The following is a 24,471-nucleotide window of genomic DNA, read 5'->3' as shown; positions in this document are numbered from 1 at the left end:
AAAGGATAGTTTATGGTTCACACAGTGAATGGGTTAAAGACACGTTGTTAATATAATATTCAAAGATATTTTATTACGCACCGAGTTAAGGAAGAGGGCGTCAATGTTGAGCGTAGCATTGTGTCATTTGAGGCGGCGAGAGCACAGCTTGAAGAAATAAGCATATTGGAAATGTTTACCGCTTTGTTGAATATAGGTATTGAAGCAGGAAATCGTTGACTTAGTATCAATGGTCCCTTCAACATTAATTCACTGTATTAATATATAGAATAGCTCAGCTTTGTTTCTAGATCGTTTGGCGCCGCGCGCAGCTGTAAATAATCGAGTCTGAACCAGACTCTCCAGTGATTGACATCATGATGTTACTTGTCGATTCCCAAATTTAAACAATATGTCAACCCAGAAATCTGTAAGTAAAAGAATTTAGTGTGAAACCAACAAACAAACAATAAATGGTATACAATCAACAATTGTATTACCGAATTAACTTGGTTTACAAATCAATACAAATTACTGCACAGCAATTGCAATGGCAGTACACAATAGACTGGTAGTACAATATTCAATGGCAGTATAAAATGGCAGTGGAAATGACAATGACAAGAAAAATAATCATCTCGTCGCAACAGTGGGTAAGCTTCCGAGATAGGCGAAGGCTGAGAATCAGGGTGAAAAGTGATCTTCACACGAAAGATGGTCTTGATGTAATATCAGATGAAATGTGAGATGAGACAGGCACGCGAACGCTCCTCTTATATAATTACACAAAATAGTGCTACACTCCAGCTAACCATTGTCCAAATACAATGCAATGAACTTCTACTGAATCTCAATACAGGCTACGATGACACTTATCATCAGAGTCCATCCAAACCATAAGACTGAAGACCAATTCGTACCCGGATCTTGACGGGTGTGGGTGCGCGAGCAGGTAGGTGTGAGGAGCGGTGGAGGGAGGTATGTGTGTGCGTGTGTGCGTGTGTGTGTGCGTGCGTGCGTGCGTGCGTGCGTGCGTGCGTGCGTGCGTGCGTGCGTGCGTGTGTGTGTGTGTGTGTGTGTGTGTGTGTGTGTGTTGGGGATTGGAGTTGGGTGGGGTGGGGGTCAGTATGATGACTCTAAGGTAGATAGTATGCACATGAACACTTCTGGCACACTGCAACTACTTTACGTGTCGTTCAATATACTCTACGTATGTAGGTTCCTCATAATTAATTCACTACCAAGCTCACTGGGCCTCTTTGTTATTGCTGTGATTACTCTCCTGGAACCCAAGGGAACGAGACTCCACTCTCGGCAGTAAGTCAATGTAGACCTCCTTAGTCCGAACATCCTAATTCTGGAAGTCCGGCTCTGGGCCGACTACTATCGCCACTGCACAGACATTGAACACGGGACAGAGCTAAATGCCAACCGTTTACCGTGAAAATTCGTAATTACCACGATTTCTATAGCAAAGTTACCATCCGGATTAACATGACTTCACTATTCACTAGTTCACAGATATTGTCACTTTTAATATATATGTTAATTTTGTGCTTTTTAAAATACACCCCAAGCCACAGTTATGTTTTAGATAGGTGCAATGTTTTACTTTAATGATAAAAGGGTCGGAAGAGCGACAAAGTATGTTAAATGCATTATTGTTAAATAAAATATTGGTTTCTTTTCAAATTGAAAATTGCGTGTTTGGCTGAATAAAAACAAATGCTTTGTTAAAGTTCTGATTTCGAAATTTTTAAAATGTTATTGTCAGGGGATCTGTAAACCACGAGGTACATCGACTGTGCGCCTCGTTACAAGATGAAGTACTTAGTATGAATTATATAAGCTTCTACACTTCCATCGTCAGTCTGGATAATCAAGAACGTCTCCAATTTGTCCATATTGGTAATTGATCCTGGGCAATGTGTGGAACGTAAATAATACATTTCCTCTCCTTTCCTTGCCTGGTTTCTCTGGGTAAAGGACTGAATCAAGTTATAGACGATTTCAAACAAGAATATCTGTTGTGGGTAAACCGTGAGCTTAAACTTTCATAAGAATAGATAGACTATGACAACACTACTTAATTTAGCTTATACATTATTTATATTTCGGTACTTAGTAACCGATATAAACTATATAGTTTGCCAACTTATATGAGCGGCTGTTGTATTTACCTCTCGAACCGTAAAGCATTTGAAATATGACGCTTCAGTGAAACCTAGACAATTGCCTTAATTACAGTATCGAAACCATTATCAAGAATTTAATTATAATTAACTGACACAAGAAAGCGTGCATATTAAAAACCTTTTACTGCATCTACAACCGACGCCCAAGAAAGCACTTGAAAAGAAATCTGACAGATGCCTGAGCGAAAGAATAAACGGGACGAGATGTAGGTCACAAATCAACGTTTCTGTATCCCGTTCTGCACGTGGTGAAAAACGATTCACACTTCTTTCATAATTTCTTTAGCCTTTCAAACGTTTGGGATTGTTTATATGACGCACAACACTACATTAACAATTGTTGAAATTACCCCGCCATCTTCTACACTGAACATGGTTAAATACCTCTGATATATTCGCCCCAAAATGATTGAAATTAGACATGACACGAACAATACAAATACAAGCGACAAAACCATGTCTTAAGTCGTCTCAGCGTCTATTGTACGATTTCGACCATATCTTAAGCATGTGTTAATCAATTTTAAATGGATTTTAGAAATTACACTTTCATCTGCGCAACCATAATGTTAAAGTTTCACTCATGTTTTGAATGTGAGATAAAGGTCAGGTCAAATGCGCAGGCAATCGCAGTGAACTCAGTAGCTGTCTAGTACCGGCGTACACTGAGACCTTCATTATACAGCACAAAGGATGTGACGGTCGTATCAAAGATTTCTAGGATTTAAAGACCTTCCGACGAAAAGAGATTTTTTTCAATGCCGAATCTGGTGAAAATTCACACTGTTGTTATCACACGGTTAATTTACCTGTTCCAACCCATGTCACTATTAATCACAGGATGTCCTATAAACATAAGCAGTCGGTCTGAATTTATTTATTTGGTTATTTCCCTTGGGTTTTGAAATCAAAACTGTGAAGCCATGCTTGGAAAAGCACCGAAAGCGTGTCAATCTAATGATATTTCGGGTTATCAGTATTCGTAAAAACAAGGTTTCTCGAAAACATAAGTCCACTTTCATCTGGACAGTCACTCCCACGTGCAAAACGTGTTTATTCTGTGGGTTTCACATGGACAAGTTGTTTGGTTATACTAACTTCTGTTCTTGTGCGAAAAGGTCAGCCGTAGTAGTAGTAGTAGTAGTAGTAGTAGTAGTAGTGGTAGTAGTAGCAGTAGTAGTAGTAGTAGTAGTAGTAGTAGTGGTAGTAGTAGTAGTAGTAGTAGCAGTAGTAGTAGTAGTAGTAGTAGTAGTAGTAGCAGTAGTAGCAGCAGCAACAGCAGCAGTAGTAGTATACTAACTTCTGTTCTTGTGCGAAAAGGTCAGCCGTAGTAGTAGTAGTAGTAGTAGTAGTAGTGGTAGTAGTAGTAGTAGCAGTAGTAGTAGTAGTAGTAGTAGTAGTAGTAGTGGTAGTAGTAGTAGTAGTAGTAGCAGTAGTAGTAGTAGTAGTAGTAGTAGTAGCAGCAGCAACAGCAGCAGTAGTAGTAGTATACTAACTGCTGTTCTTGTGCGAAAAGGTCAGCCGTAGTAGTAGTAGTAGTAGTAGTTTCGACATTTCGAAAGCGAAATCTGCATATTTGCCATGTTTTTCCTCAATCTTGTCAATCACATAAGTGTCAAATTATAATATCATATTATAATATAAATGATTTCATTGGATATATCAAACAGGACATGATAGGGTTTGTTGGCCTGGATACGCCTGAGGCTGTATACGGGCCTTTTCCAAAGGATTTTGTACATATTCCGGATCGAACCATGGATGGAACTCTGCGTGAAAACCACAAGCATTGCGAAGACGGTAATAAAATGATCGAGCCATTCCATCAAGATACTGTGTTTGTGCCAAAGCTGGGCATCCACTGGCAATGTGTTGGGCAGTCTCATTAAATTCATTACATAATCTACATCTATTATTATTATTATTATCATTATTATTATTATTATTAATGATATTATTATAGTTATTATTATAATTTAAATGTTTGGGGTGAAGTCTCGTAGGATGAATAGTTATGGAGTAGTCAAGGAATAATGGATTGTGAAGTCGTGGAGGTTGAATAATTGTAAGAATAAAAAAAGATGATGTGGGTTAGGATGAATAGTTTCAGGAATAATAGACGATAAATTCATTCAGGATTATGAGTTTCAGTGATAATCGAATATGACGTCCTAGAGGTTGAATAGTTTCAGGGAAAATATGAGAAGATAAATGGATTTAAGATATAGGAATAATGGAAGATGGAGTCCTGGGGGTTGAATAGGTTGAATAATTGGAGATGAAGAGGTTTCAGATGCATAATTTCAGGAATAATGGAGGTTGAACTCCTATATGTTGAACAGTTTCAGAAATAATTGAAGATGACGTCAGAGTGGTTGAATAATTGAGGATGAATACTTCCAGTACCAAACACAGATTACGTAGTACTAGAAACATGTGCAAATGAAAGAATTAATTGTATTGTGCCGCCATTAGTAACTGAGTAGGGAAATCATATCACATTGTTTGATAGTCATATTTAATAGAGTGCGATGATAGAACATTGTCCAAGTGACATTGTTGTTCGTGTTTGTAGTGTGTCCCATCAAAGGGGTGTGTCTGTGTCCATTTTAACCCCGATTATCCTGTTGGAAACATTCCAAGTTAAACTGCACAGATAATGTTTCCGAAATATAAATCCATGACAGGAGAAATGTTATGTTATATTTGTTATGTTAGATAGTCTTAACAGTACGTAACCGGGAGGAGGGGTTTCCGTATAAGAGGGGTTGAACTCAATGAATCCAGGTAACCATTATAGCCTACACGTTTCCTTCAGTATTTAGTAATGAATAAGGTCACTACCAGAAGGGGGCGGACAGGTAGCCTAGTGGTTAAAGCGTTCGCTCGTCACGCCAAAGACCCGGGTTCGATTCCCCCCGACATTGGTACCATGTAAGAAGCCTATTTCTGGTGTCCCCCGCCGTGATGTTGCTGGAATGTTGCTAAAAGTGGCGTAAAACCTTACTCACTCACTCACTCACTCACTACTAGTGGCACAGATTGTCCATATTGTAGAGGCAAAACCAACAACATGTTATCTCAGTATGCGTTTATTTACACGCAAATACTTTCAAGTTCATTTATGTACATATTAAACAAGTAATCAACAAATAGACGAATTGTAACAATCATGAAAAAACGAAATGATAAAGAAGAAAATCCGCAATAGGTATACTACTTTACATGAATGCTCTAAACTGTGAAGAATGTTTAAGCTCTTCTTGTGTCCTTCAATTCCACACCAATGTAGTATTCTATCATTTGAGCAAAGTTTCAATATGTTCGTGTGACCTTATCACATCATTATACTTACATAGGACTTGAGCAAAATGTTCCAAATAAATACCTTAAAGGAGAACAGATTCACAATAACTGACACTGGCGAAGAATATGGCACATAACAGCATCAGGTATTAAACTATCAATAAAGTCTGGTGGATATGTTAATAAGAATCTTCAGCAAGAGCTAAAATTCGGACTAAAAAATTGGAAAATATGAAAATCTCAACATCATTTCTAAGAGTTTGTAAACTTTACATCTCCGACATATGAGCGTCTATTGCATCCGCTAGCCGCTGAGGCTGTGACAGGATGAGAGGCGGAGTTCTCTGCCCATGGGAAAAGGGCGACAACTGGGGTGATGTCATCGATGACACTGAAGAAACAGGGGAAGCACGTTGTGATGAAGGCTGGGAAACTGGCGACACTTCCGGTGTCGTAAGAGGAATACATTTCAGTGGGGTGCTTGTGCCGACAGGAGAGACTTCCGGTGATGTCATCGGCGTTGCGTCACGAGCTGCCACGTGGTCGATACTTGAATTAGATTCGTCAATTCTTTCTTCTGCATGTTGTGTTTCAAGATGGCGACGAAGGTCAACCTTTCGCTGAAATGCACGACCGCATTTTTGGCAACCGAAAGGCCGGAATCCGGTATGTTTCCTGCAGTGGGTGATGAGATTCGAGGACTGGCTGAAGGCTTTTCCACAGTGGGTACATTTATAGGGCTTCTCTCCTGAAAAAACAAAAATTACAACATAAGCATACTTTAATCTGATCATCTCAAATTGAACATTTGAGGTTTCCATTCACGAAGATGCTTCTCTTCAGTGGACTTTCTACGCCGGGTTTCGCTTCGGGTTCGAATTTCAATTTGGTTCTGTTGTCTCACTCTAATACGCACAGCTGTTGCCTGTCTGCAGTATTATCACAATCCGATCTCGCCCGTGTACGACTTAACAGCCAATATTCATTGAATACCATTCCTGTTTAAACTCATTGAAACTACGTTTATGTTTTTACAGCATGTTAATTAATTCATGATAGTACTCCACATAGTACCCTGGAGTTCAATCAGTTTGTCCTATTCATTTCATAGAGATTTTGTGACGTACCACGGGTAACTCCATCAGATATGAAATCTACACACCTCCGACACATGTTCATTTTATTGCAAAATATATGCCTAACGGGTGTCTGTGATGAATATTTCCTGTATTTACAGAAATGAAATTACCGTCAGTATAACTCAGCCTGGAGTAAATTATCATATCGCCTACAGAATCTTTACGCACAACATGAGACATATGGGCATGGATCATTGTGAAATTAATACTGTTGGTAACATCATTCTTTGAAATGTTCATCGAACGCCATTAATCAAAGATCATAATTTACAGATAACACTGAATACTATAAAACTATAGGGGCAATAATACATAACCAACTTAAACATGTGAACTATGTATACAGAGAAATCTTGCGGATCTCGATCCAAAATGTTCATATCTGCATTCAAAAATCCTTTTTCATGCGAATATTAACGCATAAACGTGTTCTCGTAACATAGACAAATATTGACGATATTGATACAGAAATTGCTACATAATGTACAATTTAAGTCACAAATCGATCGTATTTTACTGAATCCGGGCTAACTCGCTTCTCTAAGTCAACCAGAAAGGTAAGTTTATTCATCAACATTCTTATTCGGTAATTAGGTATGCAAGAGTTTCGATTGGCGCACTAACTTCTATGTTGTTTTCGATAATACGTTGCCAGTCATATTTGTATATGGTGATTCTGATTCATGGACGAAACAGTTACAATGAAAACTCAATGCTACCTATTTGCCGAAAATTTGTCTCAGCGTTCCGTGAACCAGCAAAGCTGTTATTAGAAAGAAGATTGGAGTGTTATTTCTGTAAACAGGGTCAACATCGACGCTAATGAAGACACATCATGACAAATCTCGCGAGACTTAGACGAGCGCGTCTGAAGGGCCCTTTCTCTCCTCGACGCCATATTTGTATTTCGAGATCCCAAATGTCGCAATTAGATTTCTGTCATAATTCCAATGTCTGTAATTAGGCCCCAGTTAATATGAAGAGCACTAATTATCTGATTATAGCGAGACCCTCAGCCTCGTGTTCATCAAACAAGAATAATTGTGTTACTGCTTAACCATGTTCTCTAGTAGGACCCTAAACGTCGCCTTGCCCTGATTTCATTACAGATCCTGCGAGTGGCGTTTTCTTGTTGTGGATCTTCCCTGGGGGATGTGAGCATTATCTGTGTGTAGCTATTTAAATTCCAGTATCAACAAAAGATTGAAATCAATTATTTAAGGTGAAATATTCAATATCACCAGTCGTGTTAAGCCAATTATTCCCATCGTTCTATTTGCGTCGATTGTCACTTGTCTTTTCAATCTATTTCCATCAAATTTAAAACGCCCATATTTTCAACGATATTCCAAGTTCGAAACGGCAAAATGTGTTAAAATTCATGAAAGTTTAATTACAATAGTATTTAACTTAAGAAACAAAGAAGAAAATCGCTAAAATAGAAACTATGCTGAATCCAAAATCTTAACAATATTTATATCGTATTCAGTTATTTATGTTAGATACCTACCAAAAGCAGTTTTAACAATGAAGCCAGATGGTGTACAGCTTGTAATACCGAACGCCAATGAATATGAACGCTACCCATGAATACTTTGCACCAAAGCGTATTTGATGATCTCCGAGTTAGTTGGATACACATATCGAAAATGAAATTATGCGTAACATTAGATAATACCCACATTCGTCAATAGCTTGGTAGGAGATATTTAATACATAATTCATCATATTGCATTTGCGTTAAACGTGTCATTTGATGGTTGATATACATGGTAATATATACTATTTTTTTGTTTCAGAACCGCCCACTGCTAACGAGATTAGATTTGAAAAAAAATCATTTGTGATTTCTATCATGATGCATTATGCTACTTAATAGTTAATTATATTAATTAATTCACATATCAGTGTCAAGCCCTGATGATTCATGGATCAGTATTGAGTTGATCCAAATGAATTCAAGTCATTGAATCCAACTTGGAATTGATTACAGAATATCTACATATTGTTACTTCAGCTGTAGTTAACGAGAGTCACTTGTGCGAACGATTTCACTTGTGCGAACGATTAGATCTACTAAATTAGCATATCATGCTTGATATCACCAGCTACAATTTTCACAAAAATATATTCAATTTCGTTCACGCTGCAAAAAACTGTTTGTTGAAAAAAGAGCGACGTCGAGTGACACCCATCACCAGTCATGCAGATGCGTGGATGAGGATGTTAACAGAGGATGATACTACTGGTGACAACTGGTCCCCGTGTCATTTAAGTTCTAGCGAAACCAATTTAAATCATACATGTATATGTATATCGTATTGGGTGAAACTAGGTTATTGCCCTGATAGAATCCTTGTTATAACAATGGTCTGAAATAGGAACTCCGCTTGTCTCGATATATGCAACATTCGATTTATTTAAGATGGTTCCTAGAACATAGAGATTACGAGTTTTCTATGTTATTTGGTGTCTCATATTTTTAGGTTCAGCCACAAATTGTCTTTGTTTCACGCAACCCTTGTTTTTCATTACATGTATACCCTGTAAAGACTAATTATAGATATGCGTCACCATCATTCACAAAGATGTCCTCGCAATGCAGTAATGAAATCGGAACAAATATACCAAGTTCTTATATTCGAGATTCACACAGGTATCATTGCGTAAATAGAAAGCTATATTTACCATTGCGATGACATTCGCATGACAGTGAACAATTATTGAAAAAACGAGTTATCTACCTTGCAGAGTATTTAACAGGCTAAACTTTAATGGCGTACATTTCGTGATTACTTATATCTCGCGGGGATCAAACCATTTACGGGGCGGTCGGGTAGCCTAGTGGTTAAAGCGTTCGCTCGTCACGCCGAAGACCTGGGTTCGATTCCTGACATGGGTACAATATGTGAAGCCCATTTCTGGTGTCCCCCGCCGTGATATTGCTGTAATATTGCTAAAAGCGGCGTAAAAATCATACTCACTCACTCACTCAAAGCATTTACTTAAAATGTTTCGCCAAAGTTTGAGATTCAAACCCGGTCTCACTAAACAATCAACATTCAATATCCATGAACCACAAGATGATAGAGTGTTTACCTGTGTGGATGTACGTGTGTTTCTTCATGTCAGACTTCTGGTGAAACCTCTTCCCACAGTAAGGACATGGATAGGGTCGAGTATCACTATGAATGAGGAGGTGGGTGGATAAGGTGGACGACCGCTTGAAACTCTTGCCGCACTGGTTACATTGAAAGCTCTTTTCCTGACTATGCACCGCTCTGTGTTGTGTGAGGCTTACGGCGTGGCCGAATGTCTTATTGCAAATGTCACAAGCGTACGGCCGACGGCCGCTGTGCGATCTTCGTACGTGCACTTCAAGTCCGTGGGGGGTCGTAAATTGTTTTAGGCACTTGACGCATTCGAATGACCCTTTTTCGTACGAAGGGTTCACACTCTCTCCGCCCTTTTCACGAGTTGGGACGTTGTAGCTCCACATCTTCTTATCGAACTGTTGGTAGAGACCCGTGTTGGGCCAGATAGGGGAGGAGAAAGGGAAGAGCTCGAGCGGTGATCTGTACAAGCCGTGGAGAAGTTGATAACGATACAGGTCCGTGCAGCTCACGCGGAAATCGGTGGACTGGATGATGTTTCGCATTGGTTCACCTAAAAGAAGAAACAAGTTTTATTTTACTACACTGAACCGATTTGTAATAAATGTTACCGTGATGATGATGGTTTAACTGGTTTGTCCTCGAAAGAGAAGCTACTAAACAGCAGTAGTAGCAGTAGTAGGAGCAGTAGCATAGCAGAAGCAGCCGTGACACTACCGTTTGTAAAGACTCCCTGGTAGCACAAGATGGAGAAGCCGTAGCAATACTAGTAGCAGCCTTACAACAATAACAGCCAAGATGCCGTAGCCGTAGCATCAGCAGTTGCAGCAGGAGGAGTAGAAGTAGAAGTAGCAACAATGACAACTTGGTAGCCGACGCAATTACATCAAGAGCAAAGGTACATCACGTACATTGCTGATTAAGCAAATTCCTGTTTTAAAAACTTTCATATATTATTAAGAGGTCATTCGTTTGGTTGTTGCGTCATCAAAGCACAGATTCATGTTCATTTGTATATTTCATCATCATTTTGCCATGCCCTGTCGCTAATCGTGTCGATTTCATCATCATAGTATATCACTACTTTCTCACGTGGGAACTGCGACCATAAGCGACTAGGTCACGTGATAAGAGACTCGACTCTGGCGTGTATCAAAATGTGGCTGTGCTAGACAACAATCGGTATTCCCTTTACTAAAAACGTAGCCTAATTCATAATGATTTTTTCGTCTAAGGAACACGGGTTGATGTTTCTTAAAAGAATCATTAAAAAAACTTTTTATTGTATTACCAATGCAAACCCTGCAAAGTACACGTTTTTCTTTTTTTTTGTGACACTGAAACAATCATTCTCACGATATCGTCGTGACAAATGTTTGAAATTTTGAAATCTATCTCATACTAAAGTACACATCCCTTTAAGCGGACTCCGTCACACCATAATTTCAACGTGCCAATTCATCGTTGATCGAGAAATCAAATGAGTCTCATTTTTCCCAATCGCTACCATAGAAGCCGAACTGAATATTTTCACCACACAAATATTTAAACCAACTTGCCTTAATTAAATGATCGATACATTTTACAAGTGTCGTTCCAGTTGTGTGGGTTTTTTTAAACAAGTGATAAAAATTAGCATGACAAGTAGAATGAATCCTCAAAGGAGTAATTCTATCGAGCATCAGTAGTTTTGATACGCCTGTATATTTCAAGATTAATCGATGTATTCGAGAAACATTTGACGATGAAAGCAATAATATTGAGATCGCAAATTCTCTTTATATGATTCATCAAACATGACCTTGCCATGGTCGTAGTGGAAATCGCAAGTCACCCTCGGATAGAGTCAAAAGTGAAACATACTGCGATAAGAAATACTACGTGCAAGCTGTCGGTTAGAAAACCGCAGTGGAATACTCTGATTTGTGAAATTGACATATGTACATTTCAGGTGTCCTTGTCTGCAGAAGAAATCGTGTTGGATCAAGAATCAGTTCGCTATAAATATCACAATCCTAAAAACGAATTAACATTCACAATATGTTGAATAAATTCCTAACAATTTTGAAAAGTGATTCGTAAGAAACTGCATACATAAAACATAAACCTCTTGTACCATTTATTATCAATTATGGAAGATTCTATTCTATAATTTGCCACCTGATTAACTGAGAATAATCGGCGATATAATGCATCGACATTTCCGTAGTAGCCGTATGAAATCAGCAATATTGTAATTAGCCTCTAGATTTTTCGTTCAAGTAATTCATTTCTCGTGTCAATCTGTTCAAACAGTGTTAATCTTTGTCAGTCTAAATGAATCCATTTAGTCTTTTTTCTATTGAAAATTGTGTCCTTTTGCGAGGTTAATTTGTTAGATCATGCGCTAGTTTGAGACCCTGTCAAGCGTTAAAATTTAATGCTTGTTGCTTCGGCGTCCCTCTTGAAATCGACAACCGTGAAATGTACAATTATGTCAATAGCAGCGGTTGCCGACAAGCATCATCGTGGCTAAACAACAGCGTCAATTTACGCTAGGAAATATCATGGACCGTCTGATCGAAAAGATACACGGTGTGTCCACATTGTTTGTAATCTATAACCAAAAAATATTAAGAACATATGTGCCATAAATATATAAATAAAAAGTGACAAAATCCGGCCCAAAATCATAAAATATCTCCATTGTTCATTGTTTGATTCCGACTATATCATAACCTTATTCTTTGAAAATTATCCCTTTCGGTAAACATCCCCGTTAATTCCCGAAATAAAACATTTATAAACCAAAATTTCATCATATTAATCATACAGGAATGTGATTTAATAAAATAGTATCGATGTCTACCGACAGTTATAACACAACATAATTAACAAAGACTCCAAACATCAAATATTATTCAACAGCAAATATATACAAATAGAAAAATTGCATCTTCGGGAATAGTGTCGAAATTAACATGGAAACAATATTATTTGAATGTAAATTAAAATTTGAATTTAATGTACTTACATGGAAGGGTAAGAGCAGTTCTGGAGTTCTGTGTGGGTTCGCTGAGCCAAGGTCGGAAAGCGCTGAACGCTGAATTTTGAGCGTTTGTCTCTGCTTTGGTTGGAGACAAATGTTTGTCTATTATATCTGCTGCCTTGTCCCGTCTCTCTAGGGAGGAAATGGCAGCCAACCCGAGGGAGGGGCACCCAACAGACGGGGGCATATCTAAGAGGGGCTTCTTCAAATCCGGGGATGTCATGTCTGAAAATAAGGCATTTTATGTCATGCTATAAATCTAATGTGATTTCAATTTTTCGAATTATTATGTTTAACTTGATTCTGTAAGGTTTTAACATTTTACGGCGTATATTTTAACCTTACACAAGAATACAATAATGTATTAATGAAGGACGCATCACAATCTTGTTTTAATCTAAGTACGTCTTTATCATGCCTATGCAGAACGTATGCATAATTAATGAAAGCATTCGGTGAAGCGGGTGGATGATATAGACACATTTTCCGTGTGGATCGCAAATGTGATGATTAAAAAAATAAATTACAATATTTTTACTTTAGGTTAATAAAAATAAAGTCAGTGTCTCGAGTGACAGAAACTGATTCGTGAACTTATGTATAATCTGCAAACTAGGTGTGGTTGAGGAATGTGAGAAACGACCATTGCACGAGACTTGTGCGTGGTGTATATTGCTATCAGAAATCAAAGCTTACTTCAATCCAGAATTTATCCACGAAACGTACCAACGTGAATACGTCTCAAATGCCTAGGAACGCTTACAGTAAAAAAAAGTCTTCAAACGTCAGTAGCAGAGAGACGGTAAATTTATATCTGATCACTGGCGTTAAATCTGTCTTTCTCACCTGAAGCCTTTCACCTTTAATTACAAATACCCCAGTCACGTGTAGCGTGTTTACATAGTGTCAGTTTCACAATATTCCACTCAGGCAAGGTGTCGCGATCGTTACGATCGCAATTAATATGTTATAATTAATGGCGTTCGGTCAATATTGACCCACCTCAGGTGTAGAGGATAATTACACAGGTGAAAACACAGTTGTTTTATGTGACATCCCTCCTCTAATTCTCCAGGGCTAATCCCTCTCGAGTGCTAATCCACATTATCATTCTGATAAGTGATGGAGAGTACTACCCGGAGTTAATTAACATGATGGGAAAATATTTATGAGTCGGATTTGATGTTATGACACGCGAAGGGTTGATCAGTTTGTTTAAGGACACCCACACGACCAAAACAAAGCCGTTAGAAAGTAATTGGGATCACAAAGCAGGAAGTGGAGAGGGTTTCACAAAAACTTTTCTTTAAATTTTATCTCTTTTGTTTTAAACCCCCTAGGAAGTAATCACTTTTTTACGAAAAAACGGCACATTTATTATTCTTTTTGGTATTTGTTTCTTTAAGAGAATGTATAGGCTCAACAGTGCAATCGTCAAGATAACTTAAACATTAACAGAAAAAATCATTAAAATAGATTTCAAAATTGCCTCCATGTTTTCTTTATTTGAATGAATAAATGCCATTTAAAAACAATTCTAATTCAGCAACTTTGATACAAACATATAATAAATTTGGCACGCAAAAAATAATTCCCGTTCCTTGTGAAAAATGTTGTTTTTTATATACTAGTTAATAAATGTAATAAATATAATACACAGCATTGAAAATCGGTTTATCACGGAAGAATATACCCTAGATTTTGATAATAAATGTAAGGTTGTATATCTTCATTAATTGTATTTATCATATAAAATTCCACTTACCGTTTTTTCGTGGAGTTACAACTCTAAATGCACTCCTGTGCTCCGAACTCTCGTCGTCCTCTTCTAACTTTTTGTGTTTCACAAGAAACGAACGCGGCATTGCTGTGCTAACACTAGTCGTTCTGATTGGGCTGCTAGAAGTGTGCTCTCTACTGCGCGCTATCAGAAAATGCTCTAACGCGATCAACGGGTAATCTTTATAGCCAAGGCAATCGTTTTATCGTTGACAATCGGAAACAATAGCAAAGGCTTGTAATTCCGTCGTATCGCATCTGTTTCAGCGCTCAACAAAAGCGCCATGCTTCAAGAGTTCCGCCCTGCGCATGCGCATCCGTCCCTTTTTCACAGCAATCCTACAGGTGTTGTAACCCTCAGTCCCAATCTGTGGAACTCGCGCTCTGATTGGTTGATCCTGTCAATCAAGACATCAATCTCCCCGCCCACTCCGCGATATTGATTTTCGCGTGTCTATTCCAGCCGAAGGGAATTCTAGTCTGTCGTTGGTTTACTTTGCTACAAACTGCCTTGGTTGCTTTCGAATCTTAATTTTAATCGAACGCGCAAGTGGCGGATTTAAATTTTGGCAGCTTCCCTAACTTAATGCCGTGTGGGAAGTTATTTACTAAACGCATCAAATTTGCTCCGTCGCTTAGGGAGAAGTGATTAAGATTTCTCATAATTTAGTTTGATTTTGCTAGCGTCCCGTCGGGATTGCTTAATCGAATTGAACAAATTGCGAGAGGAAGATTTATGCTTTCATTACTTTGCAAAGGCAGAGCATTCATTTTATTGAAATACGAGCCTTTAGAATGACGTAAATCATCTATTTCACCTGTTGATTCTCGCTCTTATGGCGGGAATGTGGTCGCCATTTGGCGTCAAGATCTACACCAATATATCATTGGCTTTACAACCTTTTCAAACTATCAGCATAGCTCTGCATTATTTAATATCAACTCATAACAAGTCCGGCACTAAATCAGGTTAAGTAGATGTGAAGTCTTCACAAACTACATCACTTCGCAGAAATACACACGAGTCTCTTTCTCACGGCGCGTGCCTCCGACAGGTCACGTGACTGGCGCGAGAGTTTGTCAGGTGGGGGGCGAGAGGTAAACGTGTTTGAGTGCACTTGATGTAGAGGTGGTGATAAGGGCAGGTAACAATACCCGACACCCGTTGTAGGGGCCACGGACGCTTCCGAAACAGTCACACTGGAAATATGCCTACCACCGGTTGATTTCAGCTGAAGTTGAACCGCAATCTTTCGCTTTCTATCCTCGGTCCCTGGATAGTATTACGCTTAGCAGCCCTGATCGTGCTTGATGGATCACTTCATGCCCCTACCCACTCACTACCCGCATGTTTAGTTCCACATGTGACGATTCACACGATGTCTGCGTGTCACCAAACACTACAGTGAGGACCATCTCCTATTAAACTACCTGCTTGTATACCATATGCTATGCGAGGGAACGTGCAGCATTATCAATCTGGCTGGATTAAGATTTAGCATGTGGATTTCTTGCATTTTTAATAAACGCTTGAATATCAATCACATTTGATACATGGCGCTAGGAGAATGATGAATTATGATTTCACAAATGTTGTTAAATTTTTAATAAGTCAGGTACCTGATATCAATGAATCCCGAAGCACATTTCTTTAAATTGTTGAGAAAATATAAACCATTTGTTTTAATGATATGCAACATCCGATATGTAACATTAAAAGCAGGGATTATATCAAACATGAGTTATGTAATATATACATTTTTAATATTTAGACTTATATATTTAGGGAGATAATATAGCCCTGTAAATCATTATAATTTTTAAGGACATTCACGAAATATGTCCTATGTGCCCCAATTTGTCGGGGAACAAATTATTTGGGTCATTTTTTTGTTTTTCTCTTACAAACGTAGCCGAGATAAGATATATCTGGAACGGAATATGAGATGATTTAAGATTTGAACTGTAATGCTTCCAAATGATATGAATCCTAATGATTCTAATTATTATGACTAGTCCAGAATTTGTTTTTCACCTGATTCGACTGCTCGGAAAAAAACCCATTTATGACATCGTAATATCGTTTTTGTTATGTACATATATTTTTTGTATAATCGTGCTTGATATGTACGTCAGAGTGTAAACAAAGTTCTGTCCGCTTAAGTTCCGGAAGGTTATCACCGTGGTAAAGCGTAGACTCATCAATCCGAAGGGCCGGGTTTTGTTCCCCGTGATATGAACCCCTAAATGACGCTAAATGAAGCGTAAATCCCAACCCACACACCCTTGTGGTGATATCGTGAACTGTATACCCTAATATAACATTCAGATACACAATGATTGATACAATACGTGTGTATGTGCAATACCGTGTTATAGGTGGTGAACTAGCCACACGTTAGTAAAAGAACACTATTAGATTTCTTTAGACATTCGTGTCAATGCACTCAATAGCAACCTTTCTACAGTGAAACCTCGTTAGCTCGGACACTGATAGTCCACCCTCCGGACGATATGGTGTTAACGTTTATATGTAAACACATAAGAGATTTCCGTACCAATGACTCGTTAATCCAAACAAGTGTTTATCCGGACGATTTCATTATCAACCTCACCGCCCGCATCAGAGAGGTTTCACAGTATATTTTTACGTGCACATACGAGGTTTTACGGTATATTGCTGTATGTATTAACGAGGTTTTACGGTATATTGGTGTATGCATTAACGATGTTTTACGGTATATTGGTGTATGCATTAACGATGTTTTACGGTATATTGGTGTATGCATGGCAACAATGTATCCCCTGACTTAAAATCCGTTGCGTCAAGTACAAGCGACCACTAGGCACACTATAGGCACACAATATGCACACTAAAGGCACACTATTATGTGTTCACTTCAGTGTGAAAACGCCAAGAGTCACACAATTATGTATTCACTATATGTTACATTTCTTTTCCCTCAGCAATTGCCTGTTACGGTGGAATGGAAACCACGTCATGCAGATCCGTACGCTGCACAAACATACACAGATCTCTGATAGGACAAAAAAGCAAATATTAATTTTAATATAAAATACCACAGTCACAGATATGAAAAATAACGAATAAACACAGGATTATTTTAAAAACTGACATCGATTAGTATCAGACGTATCCTAATACAAAAACACTTAATGAATGCGGAATTTCTGTCTCTCATATTATGCACATAGCTTGCGCACTCGGCATCTGTCAAATCGATGGAAAAAAAGAGAACATATATGATTCTTGAATATCATATATGATGAAGATTAATGCAGTAGAAGCGCATTTTATTCCAGTAACTTGTGTCAGGTAGTGCTGATGGCAAAAAGTATCATGGTTAATGGAGTATCAAATTTCCACTGTTTTGCCATTGGTTCACTGAATTCGTAATCAACGCCTAATCGGTATTTATACATCTGTTTCCAAACATATTTACATTATCATGTTATGATTTTAAACATAGATATCAGTCAGGGGGAAAATAGTCTCAGATATATGATATGTAGATATTAGAATATCTGTCTTCATTTGTGTTCATGCTTTGTCGGAACGCACGGTTGTTGTAATTTGAGGATGTTGCATATTTAATGTATTCAACAACATACATGCATAAGTTAACATTTGAAGGTGACCCCCAACTTTCATTGGTACGGCACGGCTTGTCGCAAACTGATATGAAGAGAAGGCTATAAACAAACAATAGAGCACAGGGGTATACCGCTTTTATACATTGTTCCTCACGGCATATATTGATGTTGTGTGCAAGTTGTTTAACGCCGCACTCAGCAATATTCAAGCTATGTGGCGGCGGTCTGTAAATTATCGAGTCTGGACCATACAATCCAGTGATTGACATCATGATCACCGTTCCACGCAAATGGGATACGATGACATGCATCAATCAAGTTAGCGTGCCTGACCACCCGATCTCGTAGTCACCTCTTACCGCAAGAATGGGTTGCTAAACGCCAATTCTCTCCCCCCCCCCCCCCCCCCCCCCCCCCCCCCCCACGTCTTCACGGGTAATAATAGGTGATTAAATGGATCTAGATCTAGAGAGACGTCTTCACATGTTTATAGTACAATAAAATACACTGTAATATTTTTTTAAAAATCAAAAAAATCGGTGATATCTTAAATGGATCAGTTTACAATCCCTTTAGAGTTGTATTATATAATCTTTATATCGACGTCCATTTGACACACGTCGCGCTTAAACTTTTTTCATACAAGAGAGACATGGTGTATCCTGTATGTAGCTGGTACAGATATCGCAGAGCATCGATAACACGCTAGATCATGGCACACATAAATATTGCTGTTCCCAAGTGTCCCTGATAGTGTAATAAATGTCACGTGCTTTGTGTTCTGCACAGCTGGTATTGAACATTGCTTCGCAGATACAAACTGCGGCATCAATTTCTATAGATAATAAAATAAACCTTTTGATTTAAAACCCAAACAGTACAAACCTACACAAATTTGTGGGTTTTATCGTATCTCGAAACATAGCACCATATACATTGCATTTCAATACTGTTTAATCTCTGGTAATATAAATATACTTAATTGTCCCTATGAGTTAGAACTTTACTGTGATATATATCTATATATATATATATCGGTGTGTAAAGCACAGTAAAGTTCTATTATATATATATATGAGTCAGTGAAATGTCTACATATTGCACCTTTAAACTAGGATCAGCCTATGACATTGGTAGTATATTTTCTACATGTAGTAATCGGGGGTTAATTAGTTAACAATGTCAGTGATTATGTTGTTGAAAAGCATACAATAACAAACAGATTCAAAACATGCAGCTACACGAAATACAGTATCGATTAAACAAATAATAAACAGAACAAAGTTTATTTGTTTTTCAGCTTTATAGTGGTAGGCAACTTTAGACACGAAGTGAAATTTGCACGCTAGCCTGTCCAAGGTTAATTAGAACTTAATATACACGTGTTTATATTAGCGATCGCTTTGAAGATTCCGTTAAGGGGAGATTTACTGTAGTGATTAACAAAATATTTCGATTTGTAATTATACCTGACATTTTATTGAGCTACCTGATACATAATGTTGATTTTATGTATTTCAATTAGCGTAAATCTTTATAACAAAAATCCAAGTATTGTCACTTGATGTATACCGTGAAAACACTGTATGAATGAAACATTTGATTGCCGTGTGTTCGAATATGGTTGTCAAAGCTTTTAACATCCATTAAACAACAATTTACAGCGTACGCTTACAGCGTACGCAGACAATTGAATTCATTGAAGCTTGAAAACACCTTCACCATTAGACCATCCCTAGAAGAAGAAGAAGAAGAAGAAGAAGAAGAAGAAGAAGAAGAAATATTTTATTAAGGTGTCGCATGATATACATACATAAGGACAAACAGTTAAAAACAATTATTGCATATCATCCGGCCGATACGGCCTATGGGACACCAAATATCTCATAAGTACAAATAAAAGCACATAGTGTGCTAAAAACACAAATGTTAAAACAAAATACATTTAAAATAAACGATGTAAAAACGTGTAAGAGGCACGGTTGCACGACATGTATCCCGCATTAAGTAAATGATTGGATAGATATTTGTTAATAAAATAGATGGATAGATACAAATACATGTGCAATGAGGTATATATATGGGTAACATTGTTATGCCATGGACAATATGATAACACTTCTAGCACATACGTGTATACACGTACTAGTATATTACCTCTTGGCATTGAACTCGGTCGTTTCTCAAGGCCAAAAACTCCTTTAGCAAATCGTATACTAGTATGTAAAAAACTGTTGTGCTCACGGTGCATTTTTTGAGACCTTATAATCGTTATTCGGACTTTAGAATATGTCTTTGAGCCGTGCCTCGCATATGAAGCCAAATTCATATCTTTATCTCCTATGGACTAAACCATATTCACCATGTAGTGTGATTATTTATTCACTTCTGTTGCTGAGATGTCAAGATTCGGTGTAGAATAGGTCTTCAGCAACACATGCTTGCCGTAAAAGGTGACTATGCTTGTCGGAAGAGGCGACTAACGGGATCGGGTGGCCAGGCTCGCTGCTTTGGTTGATCCATGTCATCGATCCCAATTGCGTGAGTCGATGCTCATGATATTAATCACTCGATAATTTACAGACTGCCGTCATTTGGCTGGAATATTGCTGAGTGCGGCCTTAAACAACAAACAGACAAACTTCTGCACTCACCAACAACCCCTTAAAGCGTAGACTTTATGACCACAAATATGACTCGGGTGCATTGCCTTTTAACACCTCATATTTTCACTATTTGAATATTTGAAGATACAGTCGAGTCTGGACCAAATAATCCAGTGATTGACATCGTGAGCCTCAATCTACACAAATGCGATACGATGACATGCAGTATAACTGACAGTATGGTTTTATGGCGCTCTTGGCAATATTCCAGCAATATCACGGCGGGAGACACCAGAAATAGGCTTCACACATTGTAGCCATGTCGGGAATTGAACCCGGGTCTTCGGCGTGACGAACGAACGCTTTAACCACTAGGCTACCCGACCGCCCCAGTCTGACACTGAGTCGCCTCCTACAACAAGCATTGGTTGCTGAAGACCATATCTAACACGGATCTTCACGGGTCGTAAATTATGAATGGTAGCACTCTAACCTAATGATCTCATCTTGATACCAACCCCACCCCAACCCCCTACCCCTCCAGACACCCCCACCGCCCTTTCCACTATGAATGAATGCTCAAGGGAGAAATACACACAATATATATATTTAAAAAACAACCCTTGAAGTGTCTACGCAGAAAAGAAATAATCACATAAACTACAAGCAACGTGTTTCGCTACAATACTTAATTTACATAAATTTTAGCTCCAGCTCGTGGCCTAAATTGCTTCATCCATCTTTTTCAGGAAATCTTTGTTTTGCAAATGCTAAATCATTTTTTATGCAACCTGTTACACTGACTATTTCAGTTCCGAGTGCGACCACACCACTGAAACCCATGAGCAACAAGGGTGTGAAAGTAAACGTTTGGTTTTTCGATTGGGAGGATAGAAGTGTCACACGCGAAAAGAACTAGTCTTTTCTTCTTCTTAATTATACCTCGTTAGAGTTACACAGAGCGACCAAGCACGACACTCGTTAAATGTTGATCAAGCCCCGGGGCATCAAAATGGCGGCTTTGTACTATGCAAAGAAACCCACGTGACACAAATCTAACAAGGGAGGTAATTACGAAGGTGTCATTATGTAGCAGATGAACATTTATCTCTTTGGATAAAGAATTAAAAGAACATTTCAACAAATTTAAAATATTATATTTTCCAGAATTTAATAAAAAAAATGGCGTCGAAGAAAATATGAATTCAATAAGCACTGTGAGCTTATTATGTTCAATCCGTATATTTCAACTGTATTATATCAAACATAGGGCAACTCCGCCATTTAAAGAAACTATATTACATATATTACTATACTATAGTACATATATTGCGTTTGAATATCGACCTCCTGAAATCCTTGTAAGCTGAAATCAAACATTTGGTATGAAGCCTTTCCAACGTGTGTGGCGATGTGCAGTAACTCAACGTCCCTGAACATCCGGGTTAAAATAGGTCTTCAGCAACCAATGCCTGCCGTAAAAGGCGACTATGCTTGTTGAAGAGGAGACAGGATCGGGTGGTCAGGCTCGCTGACTTTGTTGATGCATGTCTTCGTATCCCAATTATGTAGATCATTGCTCATGATATCAACCACTGGATTGTCTGGTCCAGACTCGATTATTTACAGACCTCCGTCATATTGCTGGTATTCTGCAACGGGCGGCTTTAAACAACAAACAAACTTACAAGTAACCCAACGCCCTGGGGAATACCAATCACAGCTCGAGTCATTCGTACATCGGGACATAAAAATGATAAGAAATTGAGACTTTAGACAAAAATGCCGATAATGGTTCCGTCTGTACGAAAAGGTCCCCTTGTCTTAAACGATGGCCCCCGTGAAGATCCGGCTTATAATTTGTCTCAACAACCCATGTTTGTCGTTAAAGGCGACTAACAAGATCGGCTCGTTGACTTGGCTGATGCATGTCATCGTATTCTAGATGCGTTGATCGATGATCATGATGTCAAGCACTCGAGTGTCTGTTCTCGATTATTTACAGGCGGTTTTCATATGGCTTGAATATTGCTGAGTTCGGCGTTAGACACTAACAAACAAACCAACATTGTGATGTCACTAAAGGTAACAGTATTTCATTGTTCGTGTCAGGTTGTCAGATGTGAAACATGCACATGCTGTGACACAAAAATAGTTTGGTTTTAGTAGCTGCTGCTTATAATTCTTATCACCTGTAGTTTCATCTATTGGTATTTAAGAGTGGCAGGGTAGTCAAATGCTTAAAGCGTTCGCCCATCATATCGAAGTTCTGGGATCGATTTCTGAAACCTATTTCTGGTCTCTCTCGTCGTGATTTTCATGGAATAGTTCTGAAAGCGCCTTAAAACCATACTCAATTAGAATCAAAATCGATTTCAAATTATTTCCCTTTGCAAAAACTAAATATCACGAAATAACACAACTGGTTTGTCTGTCATACAGACCCTGAAGGAAATACAGCCCATGCAAGTTTATAATCTTTGGCAAGTCTAGATTACTGCAGTTTCTGAAAATGAAGGTCTCTTGGCTCCTTTATTATTATATTTAATAACAATAATTTAATAACTGTTTTGTTTTCTTTAAAATATGTTCATTTCAGAGACTAGATGTTTGTCTAACATCTGTTAAGTAACATATGTTTGACCCTTTATAGAGCAAAGAATGCGAAATTGCGCATTGCAAATTGCATATTACAGCAATATCTGCCCTGGAGTGATATGTACACAAAGGTATCACGTCAATTCATAGCAAATTCACTTTTTAAACATGTGTATTTTGACATCCATGCACATGTTCACACGCGAATCGATTTGTGCATGGTGAATAGGGCTTGGTATTATTACACAATGAAGTATAAAGTGAATGTGTATTTTTTGCATGTGCATTTTATGACACGAGTAGCAATTGTGCACGCAAATATATCTTGAAGATATTTTTGTTTCAGAATGGACCAAACAAACCAGATAAAATGTTAATCGTAACAAGATTTAAATTGTGTTCTCACATAATCGGTATCGACGCGTCTGTATATCTTGTTTTCCATTTAAAAGAATTAAGAACAAGTGGTAAATTTCAAAGCTTGCTTGTTGCCTCGTACTTTGGTGCAACTACAAATAACAATAAACATACTTATAAGTATACCTTAACTTAACAAATATGAAAACTGTAAAATCTACAGTTTCCAAATCGTTGCTTGTAAGTATGAATGAGAAAGGTCACGGCAACAGCTGATCATTTAATCCTTGAGATAATTGAGGTCGACTTATCTCTCCTAATCACACATAAACAGAAAACATCTAAAACAAAAGACGATGCTTGATGTGACACGCGAACGTGGCCTGTGCATGTCCAAGCTGTTGACAAGGCAGCGCCCCGGGCGATGCTGCACCTCTGATTATACTGTTATTTGTACAGCTATCTTCCTGCATTATTTGCCAACCCATCCGTCACCTTTTGCAGTATTCAATCTCCAGGCCTTTTATAAATATCATCTCAGTCCATGTTAACATCTGCACAGCTGTTGTGGAGAAATTATCTGTCCCTCTGTCAGAGAGATCAGTGTCATACTTAAATAAACACTTGCCCTTGCTTTTATAGATTTTTTTCCGTATTTGTTTAGATTTTCATTTTTCAAATGGGTGATTTAGTTGAATAGGGAGACGAATCAATCTGATTGTATATCAAACTAGTAGTGCATTTATCAGTTGGAAA

General features: G+C 38.2%; 1 protein-coding gene across 1 annotated transcript; it reads right to left on the bottom strand.

Moving 5' to 3' along the window:
- Nucleotides 1-5,290: 5,290 nt before the first annotated feature.
- LOC139459031 (uncharacterized) lies at nucleotides 5,291-14,771 on the bottom strand. Its single transcript, XM_071240472.1, has 4 exons — nucleotides 14,526-14,771; nucleotides 12,746-12,985; nucleotides 9,719-10,285; nucleotides 5,291-6,228 (listed from the first exon to the last, which is right to left on the bottom strand). The coding sequence occupies exons 1-4, from the start codon at nucleotides 14,623-14,625 to the stop codon at nucleotides 5,750-5,752; spliced, it is 1,386 nt and encodes a 461-aa protein (XP_071096573.1). The 5' UTR covers nucleotides 14,626-14,771; the 3' UTR covers nucleotides 5,291-5,749.
- Nucleotides 14,772-24,471: the final 9,700 nt, after the last annotated feature.

The sequence above is a fragment of the Haliotis cracherodii genome, unplaced genomic scaffold, assembly GCF_022045235.1.
Source record: "Haliotis cracherodii isolate W230 unplaced genomic scaffold, xgHalCrac1.p SCAF_13, whole genome shotgun sequence".
In the NCBI taxonomy this organism is placed as follows: domain Eukaryota; kingdom Metazoa; phylum Mollusca; class Gastropoda; order Lepetellida; family Haliotidae; genus Haliotis; species Haliotis cracherodii.
The sequence above is the reverse complement of the archived record's forward strand: the minus strand, read 5'-3'. Positions and strand labels throughout refer to the sequence as shown.

Bases quoted from the DNA above. Each gene is read 5' to 3' on its own strand.
- LOC139459031 (XM_071240472.1), bottom strand. From the start codon at position 14,625: ATGCCGCGTTCGTTTCTTGTGAAACACAAAAAGTTAGAAGAGGACGAC. The intron at 12,986-14,525 runs GTAAGTGGAATT...CCTTATTTTCAG, and splicing joins TGTAACTCCACGAAAAAACG to ACATGACATCCCCGGATTTG. The intron at 10,286-12,745 runs GTAAGTACATTA...TTCTTCTTTTAG, and splicing joins AACTGCTCTTACCCTTCCAT to GTGAACCAATGCGAAACATC.